At 45.7% G+C, this 12,037-nt stretch overlaps 1 protein-coding gene across 1 annotated transcript; it reads right to left on the reverse strand.

Moving 5' to 3' along the window:
* Positions 1-6,542: 6,542 nt before the first annotated feature.
* LOC137013085 (uncharacterized) lies at positions 6,543-8,470 on the reverse strand. Its single transcript, XM_067376695.1, is given in 3 exon segments — positions 6,543-7,034; positions 7,037-7,778; positions 7,833-8,470. Coding segments are annotated over 3 exon segments (1,872 nt in total).
* Positions 8,471-12,037: the final 3,567 nt, after the last annotated feature.

The raw sequence follows: 12,037 nt of genomic DNA on the forward strand, positions 1-12,037 counted from the left end.
AAAACAATATGGCGGACAGGAAGTTTAGCTGACTATAGCAAATGTGATATCTATGTTCTCAGCATGACCCAAGGAATCTACTGAGACCAGTTTCATTACAATTGGTGAATACAGTCAAAAGTTATTAGCATTTTTGTAAACATTTTTATAACTTTTGACCACAAGGAGGCGCTGTGCCGAAACTTCTCAGGCTCCTTCAGGGCATTGTGCTGATGACCCATACCAAGTTTTGTAAAGATACGTTAATGCGTTCGTAAAATACAGCATTTTAGCACAAAATTCAAAATGGCCGACGGCCAAAATGGCCGAATTGGGAAAATTGGATATCATTCGACTCGGCATGATTCCCCGAATCCAACGAGACCAAATTTATGATTTTTGGACAAACCCATCAGAAGTTATAAGCAAAAATACCCATTTTTCATATCTCCGCACCAGTAGGTGGCGCTGCGCCGAAACACTGCATGGTACCTCAGGTCATGCTTGTGATGACATGTACCAAGTTTGGTCTGAATACGATAAAGCGTTGCGGAGATACAGCCTTACTTCTGTTTTCGCAAGCACTACGTACAATTCGTTCGTGAGTTTTTCGAAAACGGTTTGAGGAATCAACTTGAATTCCATAACTTTTGTCAGCATGGTCTGAAGATGATCTGATTCAATTTTCATGAAAATCGGAGTAACGGCCTAGGAGGAGTTTCCAAAAAGTAAGTTTTTCAGAAAATTCAAAATGGCGGAAAAATTTTCATGACGGAAAATGACGTCATATGGTGCGTTCGATTCGTCTTGAGCCAAGGAATAAGAGGAAAAAAGAATTGTGTTTCTAGCCCTTATGGTTCAAAAGTTATTAACATAAACATAAGTGCAACTTTGGACAGCTGGTGGCGCTAGAGGGATTGAGTTAGAGACTCCAAATTTGCTATGGACAAAGGTCAGACTGTCCTCTGACTGTGTGCCAAATTTCACAACTTTCCCGCAAGCGGTTCTATGGGCTGCCATAGACTTCAAGAGCGGAAGAAGAAGAAGAAGAATAAAAAAAAAAAAAACAAAAAAAAAACGCCAACAATAACAATAGGTGCCTCCGCACCTTCGGTGCTTGGCCCCTAATAAAAAAAAAAAAAAAAAAAAAGAACGCCAACAATAACAATAGGTGCCTCCGCACCTTCGGTGCTTGGCCCCTAAAAAAAAAAAAAAAAAAAAAAAAATAACGGCAACAATAACAATAGGTGCCTCCGCACTTTCGGTGCTTGGCCCCTAATAATAAAAAAAAAAAAAAAAAAAAAAGAACGCCAACAATAACAATAGGTGCCTCCGCACCTTCGGTGCTTGGCCCCTAATAAAAAAAAAAAAAAAAAAAAAAAGAACGCCAACAATAACAATAGGTGCCTCCGCACCTTCGGTGCTTGGCCCCTAATAAAAAAAAAAAAGAAAAAAAAGAACGCCAACAATAACAATAGGTGCCTCCGCACCTTCGGTGCTTGGCCCCTAATAAAAAAAAAAAAAAAAAAAGAACGCCAACAATAACAATAGGTGCCTCCGCACCTTCGGTGCTTGGCCCCTAATAATAAAAAAAAAAAAAAAAAAAAAAGAACGTCAACAATAACAATAGGTGCCTCCGCACCTTCGGTGCTTGGCCCCTAATAAAAAAAAAAAAGAAAAAAAAGAACGCCAACAATAACAATAGGTGCCTCCGCACCTTCGGTGCTTGGCCCCTAAAAAAAAAAAAAAAAAAAAAGAACGCCAACAATAACAATAGGTGCCTCTGCACCTTCGGTGCTTGGCCCCTAAAAACTAACAATAACAATAGGTGCCTAAGCACCTTCGGTGCTTGGCCCCTAAATATAGCTGCAAGCAGCAATTATGGGGCCAAGCACAAAAACGGCACAAGAAGCCAGCCAACATGGCTGTGAGCATCAGACCAACTGCATCAGTGAGCAATTAAAGACCTATTAAGATAATTTTAGGCAAAAGAGCTGATAAATAGCATGTGTAAGTGTTGTGTAAAACAAAAACAGAAAAAAAAACAAAAAAAAACTTTCCCCAAAATGACAGAGTCATTAGTGTAGTGTAGAGTAGGGATTGTCGGTCTGTGTCAGTGGGTTTGAACCTCCCCCTTTTCCTGTCGGTTGGAACCTTGGTGCCTCTTTATCTGGTTTCGATGTTTCAGCAGGTGTAGTGGTGCTCTGTGGTTTGGGTTTGCCGGTTGGAACTGGCAACACACCAGGCATCCTTTTACGTATTCCGTCACATCTTGCTTCATGCCAGGCCAATATGCTACTTGTTTGAGCGTTTCATAGGTGGCCTTGGCGCCATGGTGTCCAGCGCATGGTGCATCATGGGCGTGTGTCAGCATCATCCCCCTTTGGCTCTGAGGAACTACAAGCTTTGGCACAGTTAGGGGCTCAGGGACATATGTGAGAACGCCGTCCGTGAGATGCAGCATGTGCTTGATAGAGTGAAGGTGGCGGAGATCAGAGGACTTGTATAGGTCGGAGGTGGAAATGGGATGAGTTATCGGGTCGGAAATGTGAGCGGCAATGGTTTGCAGCATGGGATCCGATGCTTGGAGGGTGAGGAGATCATCAGCAGCGAACTGAGGTGAGAGGTCAACATGGGAGGAGGCGGGGGTTTGCGCGCCAATGGCGTGCTGGCGGCGGGTTATGGCTGCAACTGAAGGGTTGGGTGGGAGGGATGGGAAGTTCCAAGGCTCTCCATGTGATGCACCTGCTTTGGCAAGGGCATCGGTTTGGTCATTGAGATCTTTGTCTTGCCCTGGTTGGCGTGAATGACCGCGGACCTTTTTCCAGTAGATGATCATGTCATGTGTGGTGACAATGGTATCGCATGCTTGGAAAAGTTCCTGATGTTTGACAGGCTAGCTGTCTTGAATCCATTCTGTTTCCATCCAGCTAGATGGCATGTGAAACGTAGACGGGCATAGTTCGAGTCAGTACATATTAGGAGTTCTTTGATGTTATGGGAGGCGGCCAGTTGTAGGGTGATGAGGATGGCTGCTATTTCTGCATATTGTGATGAGTGAGGGCCTAACTTGAACTGTTGTGGTGGGCAAGGGTCATTGTTGAGCCAGACCACGCCTGCTCCCGCTTTCAAGTTGCCCTGTTGATTGTAGGAACAACCATCGACATATGCTGTTGGCATGCCTTCACACACATTCTCCTCGAAGTACCTATAGTTGGTCAGTTGCGGTGGTGCCGGTTCTTTGGCTTCTGCTGAGGTATTCAGCGTGTCTGTTGAGCAGCTCTGACAGGCTAGCCCGTCTCCCAGTGAGGATTTGTGGTTTTGGGCATATCTTGCCTCGACGTCTCGTCCTTGGAGCGTCATTAACCATGTAGCTATGCGGGCGTTGGTTACCACGCCATCCCTGATTCGTTGGCTGTTGAGGAAGGTCACTGGTTGGTGACACGTTTCAATGATAACTTTCTGAGCTCCAATGTAGTTGGAGAAACGCTGAATGGCCCATACAGTGCAAAGCAAGGCTTTTTCGCAGTCTGAGTATTTGCATTCTGGGGGAAGCAAGGTTTTGCTGGCATAAGCGACCACCCGTTTGTCTTTGTCGTGGAGCTGGTACAGACCTGCACTGAGGCAATGATTGGAGAATCCAGCTTCCAGATATAACTCTTTTCCTGGGTCAGGGTAGGCCAGGCATGGGGCGGAGCACAGGCGTTGTTTGAGCTTGCTCATGGCTGTGTCCTGGGCTTCCGACCAAACAAAGGGTTTGTCCTTCTTCAGGAGGGAAGTCAGTGGTCGTGCAATGTCAGCATAATTCTCGATGAACTGTCGTGAGTAGTTGCACACTCCCAGAAAGCTTCGTAGCTCACAGATGTTAGTGGGCGTCTTTATGTTTTGTATTGCTTGTGTACGGCTGGACTGCGGTTCAATGCCGCCTCGTCCGACGAGCAAGCCAACATAATTTACCTTGGTTTTACACCATTGTCCTTTGTGGAGGGCAATTTTCGCTCCTGCTGTTGTCAGCTGGTTCAGGACATGGTCGATTTCTTTGAGGTGGTCTGCCACATTGTTGCTTTTCATAAGGATATCATCAACATAAATGAGGTTGCCTCTGGCTCTGGCATCGGGGCAAGCTTTGTTCAGAAAGATGTTGAATTCGGCTGGAGAGTTGGCATAGCCGAAGGGGCATCTTGTGAAGGTGAATTGTTGATTGCCAAAGGTGAATGCCAATTTGTGTTGGTCATCAGGGTGGACAGGGATTGTCCAAAATCCTGAGGCGACGTCCAGTGTGGATAGGATCGTGGAGCCTTTGATTTTGGGAATCTCTTGGTCCAATTGAGTCATAGGCCATCGCGATAAGGGAACTTGCTGGTTCAATTTGCGATAGTCAATGGTGGGCCGCCACTTGCCGTTGGGCTTTAGGACTGGCCATATCGGGGCGGAGTAGGTGCTGTTGCAGGGTCGGATGACCCCCCTTGCACTGATTCGTATGATGCTATTGGAATCTTGTACTGCCGCACAAATGTCGGTGGTGCATTTGGGTGAGTTGGGATGCGCACCATGTGGATATCAGTCAGGCCACAGTCCAGGGAATCCTTTGCGAAGGAGTCCTTGTATTTGCACAGAACTTCTTTAAGTCCTTGGCGATCCATTTCACTGCGGAGGGCATCCGCCTCGCTCAGGATTTGTTGGACTTGTGCATTGAACCCGGCGTAGGGTTCCTCTGAGTCCTTTGAGGGATTGTGGGCCTTGACGATCTGTTCTACAGGTGACTCTGTTGTAGTCTGTGTTGACACAGCGTAGACGGCGAGGTGAGTGTCATCTGTAAGTTCTGATCGGCAGACGCTTTCTTTAGGCACCGGCAGAATAGAAGTGATGGCGATGATCTCATGGGGCTTTGTAAAAGTTAAATTGTTGTGACATTCATCTGAAATTAGTATGTGGCCAATGTGGCCGATAACAGGAACTGTCAGTTCAAAGTCATGGAACGCCTGGTTGATGAGCCATCCCAGGTGACTGGCTTTTGGCACATTGATGTCTTTGGCCGTACAGTTGTTGAACAACACATACACAGCACAAGATGACACTTCTATGAGAGGTGTGGCTTCCAAGGTCAGTCCTATTTTAGGCAGGTCCTGGAAGGTTGGAAGAAGCCTAGCTTACTGTTAAGGGTCTGGACAGGTCGCATGTTGAGGCGGACACTGACACTCTTGCTGTAAGCGGGGATTGTGGCTTCTTGCTCGTTGATCATGGAGCATGCATCTGGTATTGTTTGACCAGATCGAAGATTCTTGAGGTTGACTGAAGATGTCAATTGGTGTGACAAGGGAGCCCATATGACGTCATTCACGGTGTCAACGCAGGCGTTGAGACGGACCATGATGTCTGCTCCTGTAAATGTCATGAGGCAGGTTGGGGACAACCAGGAGGTAGTGAGTCAAGAGTCTGTTGTTCCATTGTATGTCTACAGCACAGACGATCTTGGAGGTAGCCATGGTTGTTGACCACGGATTGAGAGGGAAGCGGCTATGCTTCGAGATGTGTGGTATGCTCTTATTTGTCTGCTTCAATGTTCTGAAGAGTTTCAGGCTGATAGCTGAGTTTTCAGCCCACAGGGCTAATGCTGCATCAGGCACTGATATGTCTTGGACATTTATGGCAGTCATGATTCTGAGGGAACCTGAGTCTGAGTCAGATGCTTGCAATGAGCAGAGAAATGGGTCTTGGTTCCTGTTGCTTGGAGTGGAACTTGCTCTTGGTTTTGAACTTGCATCGTCAGTCAGTAGATGGGGGGCGGTGTCTGTGACTTGACACTGCGATTCGTTGGAGTTTACTGACTGGAGAGGCAGAGGCTCACGGACTTGCGTCCATATCTTCAGGTGCTTGAAGTCTATTAAGGGTTCAAAGCGGTTAAGCAGGTCCTTCCCAATGAGGAGAGGATATGTGTTGAGTGGTGAGACGTATACTGGGTGAACAAGGTTCATTGGTCCCACAGTTAGGTGAATTGGGGCCACATGTTTTAGTTGTAGGCCTGTGTGGGAATATGCTTGGAGGTTTAGCTCACACCTTTGAAGTTTAAAGGTTCCATTAGACCTCTTTGTTCTGCTTTGGACTTCTTCAAGGAGTTCTGTTGACATTAAGGTGATGTCAGCTCCAGTGTCGAGGAGGGCTTCAACCTTGATGTGTTGTTCGATGATAACGGAGAGGTAGAACTTTCTTGCTAAACCTTTCTCAATGAGATCACCCAGGAGTTGTGGGACTGGAGTTTGGGATGAGAGAGGTAGGATGTCAGCATTTAATTCGTTTTCTTCGGAGGATTGGCAGACGACCAAGACAGCACTTTCAGGAACTGGAGTGGTTTCCACAGCAGGTGTTTGTTGGATGCTGCTGTGATCTGACCCATCAGGTGTTGGATCAGTTTCTGACTGTTTTGTGGGATGTTCAGGTGGGACTTCTTGTCCGTTTGGAGTTATGGTGGAGTTATGGTGCTTGTGGTTCTCTGGGAGAGAGGTGAGGCTATTCTCTGGGGTCAGTTGAGTCAGGTGGTCGCTGCCATCTCGTCCGGCCGCTAGTCAGGATGAATCTGGTTTCTGTTTCTCTTCCCACTTCCGGTCTTCCTCCTTTCGTTGGAAGAACTCTTTCATCATCATTTTCATCAGCTCTTGAGAGTCGAAACAAGGTGAAGTCTTTTGTTCTGGTATGGATTCATTTTGAGCTCGGTCAGCTTGGAATCCTTGTGAGTTTTTTCGTCGATTCCTTGGTCTGGTTGCTCCAGGGTGTGTTTGTCATTTTCCCTTGGATTCCCATGAGCTTTTCCCTCTGGGGTTTCCAAATGAGCTTGGCTGATTCCAAGTTTTCTCCCAATGACTCTCATGAGGTCTTGATTGGTTCCATGAATTTTCCCAGTGACGTCCAGGTGAGCGTTGTCGTCCACGTGGTCCATCCCAGCAGTTGTCTCTCTGTTTAGGTCGAGTACCAGTGTGGGAGTCCCACTCTCTGTTGGACGAGGATGCATTCCACTCTTTGGGTGTCGGCTTGGCAAGGTCTTGACGCTGGGTGCCCTGCCCCTGGCCAGCCCCTGACTCTGAGTGTTGAAGTCAAGAACTGCGGTGGTTTTGGTGCCCTTTTCTAAGGCCATCTTCTGTTTGCAGTAAGCTTTGTGCGCTAAGTCTCTTAACTGTTGAGCACTCATTGTGCGTGGACAGGCAAGGACGCCAAGATGGTGGCTCACCCCAGGATGGAGGTTTCTCAGGAAGAGAGTTTTGAAGTTCAATTCTTCCTCCATATTCTGTTCGTTGCGAGACCCGAAGTACGCTAGCCTGAGTCGGCTATAGAAGACTTGAGGAGATTCATGGCGACCTTGTTTTGTTTCCAGGGCAGCCACTAGTCCTTGTTCTGACTCAGGGTCAGCGAACTCTTTAATGAGAGCTTCTCGGAGCAGGTGGCAATCAGTCTTTGTGTGGGCAGGCTGCCGGTCCAGGAAGCTGCGCACTTCAGAGCTGGATGTGGCTCTGAGCAAATAAAGTCTATCTTTGTCAGTGACATTGGGTCTCATCTCCAGATGGAAGTCAATATCTTGCAGATAACTCTGAACCTTCGGACTACCTGGCACATTTGGAGTGAATTTGCCAATGTTTCTAGCAAGCTTGTCAAGGTCTCTGAGGTCCAAGCCATGAGATGATCTGTGGCTGGCTGGAGCAAATTCTTTTAGTTTAGTGGGGAGATAGGATTCTTCGGAGGGAGCTGGTGACGGTTTTGGCACTGCCCCCTTCTGATCATGTGCCAGTCCAGGAACAGGGGAGCCGGTCCTGCTTGGCAAAGGTGAAGTTGGTGTCCGACGTGTTCTTGACGGCTCACAGCGCAATTCATATGCATGCTTGAGTTCCTCTTTAATACTGTCGGACTCTTCTTTGATGTAGTCAAGCTGACGTGTTAGGCGGCTGACCTAATTTCTTGACTCATTCAGGTGAGTTTCGAGAGCTTTAATTCGGCTGTTCTTGTCTCTGAAGTCAGCCTTTGCTTTTTCCAGTAGCTGTTCTGCATACTGTAGCTTGTCGGAGAGGTCAGCGTAGTCTGTTCTTCCTCGTTCCATTTCTTGCGTAGTAGCTGCTAGGGTCTGTTTTAGCCTGTTGATCTCCTCTTTTGCGCCTTGTTCCACTTCATCAGGCCCTTCTTGTCGTTCCTGAGCCTCCAGCTCCAGCTGTTCGATGCGTCGTTGTGCTCGTGTCAGCTCCTGCTGGCGATGGGCGGCTTGCCTGTCGCTCAGTTTGAGGGTGGCAATGAGTGTGTGGCTTAAGGAGCCGGTGATCTTGGCTAGTTCTTTGTGACTGTAGCTCTGGCTTGGGTCTTGTTTCATGAGGCTTGTTATGTTGTCATCCAGCTGGTCCTGTGTCTGATGCTTTAGTGTTTCAGCGGCTTTAGGTAGGATGCTGTCTGTTACAACACTTCGCCAGGTCTCCGGGTCCTCCCAGTGTCCAGCAGGGTCTGTTGTGCGAGACATGTTTTGGCACTGCGAGGGAGATCTAAACTGACACAGACCTTGAAGAAAAGAACAAAACAAAACACAACAAAACAAAACAAACAAGCAGGGCAAATCAAAGGTGTAAGGGTGCAATGTCAAGTGTGGGCTAATGGGAATGAGTAATGAGTGTGTAAATGTGCAGGTAAGACTGGTTCTCGACTGTGGTCCTCTCGTGGATGTGCTTCTAACTCGGAGTCTCTGCGAAAAGAATCAGTAAGCACACACAGGTAGCACAGCTAGAGAAGAGCAGAAGAAAAGAAAAGCACGAAACAACAGAATAGCATTCAGCGAAGAGCAGAATAATAATGGGGTGCTTCCAGTTTCCCTATAAAATGAAGTTTTCGTCTTTAACACTGTTTGCAGAATGAGTTTTGTAAAATGTAATTTAGAAGGATGGTTCTAGACAGGGGTTTTGAAAAGGATTTCAAAGTACCAGGACTGTGATTGTTATTAAAATTCCCTTCGGGGTGAAAGAAAAACAATAACAATGACAGTATTGGTTTCTCAGCTAGTAGGCTTGACAACCATGCACCACAAAGTGTTTCTAGATGCGCGATCGGGGATTATGGACGCCTACCAGTCTCCTTGTCAACCTGCTTGAGCCTAGGCTGAGTAGGATAACAGGATGAGGAGGGAAGGTAAAGTGAGTGTCATACAATTTTGAAAGAAGTGTTCCGTTTCCCAAATATTTGTCAAATATTTCTCAAACACTCTGCTTTTATGACTTTCACAGGTACAAATCCAAAAACCAGCAGCAGTAGTCAAACCAGAAGAGGACAGCTGAGAGAGAGAGAGGGAGAGAGAGATAAAAGAAGAGAGTGAAGTTTTGCTCCCAGAATTTGGAAAAATTACAGGGTTGACAGAGTGGTGGCGCTAGGGAGTCACTACACCTAGGGGGTTGGCTTACTGTGCTAGCAGAAGTCAACTGACCCAAGTATTGAGGGAGACCCCAAAATGTTCCTTTAAATAAATGAATTAAATCAAAGACTAAGGGAGTGAAAGTCTGAGACTAAACTTTATTTTAAATGAATTTTGAATTTAAATTTGGAAGTTGTGAATTAAAATTGTAATGGGTTCAGTCTTAAGTTCTCCATAATTCTTTTTAATATCTATGTTTGTTCACATTTATTTTTAAGTTAATATTACTATACAACAGTAATATTACTATATTACCTACAGAATATTAGTTGATTTATATATTTAGACTTTTTTTTTTTGAGCAAAGGTGGTGCCCAACACACCACCTGGAACAACCTGAGGGTGAGTAAATTATGTCATAATTTTCTTTTTTGGGTAAATTATCCCTTTAACATGAGATTTCTAAGACATCCCAGTAACCACGCCCACATTGTTTACATTTTACAATATTTCAAGACCACCCACCATTATCGCTATTTTTTTTAGAGCACTACACCAAAAAGCTTATTTGTCAGTTTTTAGCTGATGTCCCACTTTTGTTGACTTCACCCTCTTTGTGCTCTTTTCCTTTTAATTAAAAAGTATTTTGTTTTATACAGTTATGCTAGTTCCAATTATTGAATTTGATTGGTCAACAAGTCTTGTTGTGTTTGTGTGTGTATATTATCATTGAATCATTTACACTAAACCGATTAGTTCACTGATTCATTTAGCAACTTCGAGACTGTTGTGCTCCTTGAAAAAAGGGAGAAGGTTGATTCTGCTTTGGCTTCTGGCTTTTAAACAAACTATCTTCTTTTGCAGAGAAAAATGCAATGAAACGGACAATATGTTTGATCTATTCAGATGCTACAGTTGTATCAATAAAGATTAAATTAAGCAAAGTTTAACACTAATAAAGGATCTAGGTTTTATTTTAAATCGAGTTGTGTTGCACCACTAAATTTTAAACACAGATTTTAAATGCAGAAAGACCGTTAGAATTAAAAAGCGCTGATCAAGCAGCATAGGCGGAGGGTGAACCGACACCAGACTAAAAAATCCCTAGTGCAACCTATGAGTGCAACCCACCCTTCAAGTGCCTTAATGTACTAAAACAGTGATATTAAAAGATCAAATTCAGTTTAACCCTTTTTGATGATGCATACTATATACAGGCGAGCAGATGAGCCCTGAATATGAATGCAACTCATTTTGAAAAATGCTTAACGAGAAACCACGTGTTGCATTAATATTCTGTGTTAATTTGTTTGTCTGTACGAAGTATGCATAATCAATAAGTTGTATATTGAATTTAGTCTTTTAATATCACTGTCTTATTACATTAGATCTTACTACAAACCTGGTAAAAATGACTGGCGGGCAATGGAGGAAAGCCTTGTTTTGCCTTCCAGGTGGGCGTTCCTTTAAGGGTGTGATGTCACGTGAAATCTATGAGTATTAACTTCTTGTTTAATGAACTGTTGTATAAAATAAAAGCAAGATTACACTGACTAGCAGTCGTGCTGTTGTGATAGATGTGATTTAATGTCTTTGTTTAAGGTGACCGTTTCTGAAATATTACTGGGGACATTACATAATCCTAGTTCAATGGTCAAAATCACATTGAAATCTGAATTTTTATTATTTATGAATACAACCGGGGCCATTTGTGTGTGTGTGCTATATGTTTTTATTAGTATTAATGAAGTTATACACAGAAACAAGATGTTGGGATCCAAGTGCAGCATTTATTTGGTAATCCACAGGCGTATATCACAAAACAGGCAAGGGTCAAACTCCACAGCACAGTACAATCAAACAGAAGACCAACAACAAAAGTGCACGTAACAATTAATAACAAACCACAAACAAAGGTAGAAACAACTGAGACTAAATAGACAGAAACTAATGAGAAAACACAAAACAGCTGGGTGCAATGAAACGAGGATAATGAGTCCAGGAGGTGAATTATGGGCAATGTAGTCGAAGGTGAACAATAGTCCTTGGAGTGCCCTCTGGTGGCTAAACAGGGCACTCCAACTCATGATCATGACAGTACCCCCCTCCTTACAGAGCGGCTACCAGACGCTCCATGAGACAACAGAAACAAAAACACAACTCTCAGGAGGGAGGTGGACTGGAGGAGGACCAGGGGGAGGGATGGTGGGCCAGTACCGGAGCCCCTGACTGAAGGCCAGGGAGGAGCCGGAGGAATAGACCACGGGGGCTCTAAGAAGGTTGGGGTCCTGGCTGAATGCCAGGGTGGCGCTGGAGGAACTGGCCAGGTGGGTTTCAATGGTTCAAACAGCCTGGGCAGTGGCGGCAGGGCAGAAGGCTTGGATGGCGGTGGCAGGACAAATGGCGGCAGGACAAACGGCGGCAGCAGGCCTGGTGGCCTGGGCGGCGGCGGCAGGGCTGACCAAGGGTGCTCCGTGGCCATATCAGGGAGAGCGGACAGCTCGGTGACGGCCTCCGTGGCCATATCAGGGAGAGCTGACAGCTCTGTGATGGCCTCCGTGGCTGTATCAGGGAGAGCGGGCTCAGGCTGGGGCTGCTCTGGGAAGGCAGCGGGCTCATGCTGGGGCTGCTCTGGGATGGCAGCGGGCTGGGGCTGCTCTGGGACGGCAGCGGACTCGGGCTGGCACA

Source organism: Chanodichthys erythropterus, chromosome 22 (assembly GCF_024489055.1).
Source record: "Chanodichthys erythropterus isolate Z2021 chromosome 22, ASM2448905v1, whole genome shotgun sequence".
Taxonomy (NCBI): Eukaryota; Metazoa; Chordata; class Actinopteri; order Cypriniformes; family Xenocyprididae; genus Chanodichthys; species Chanodichthys erythropterus.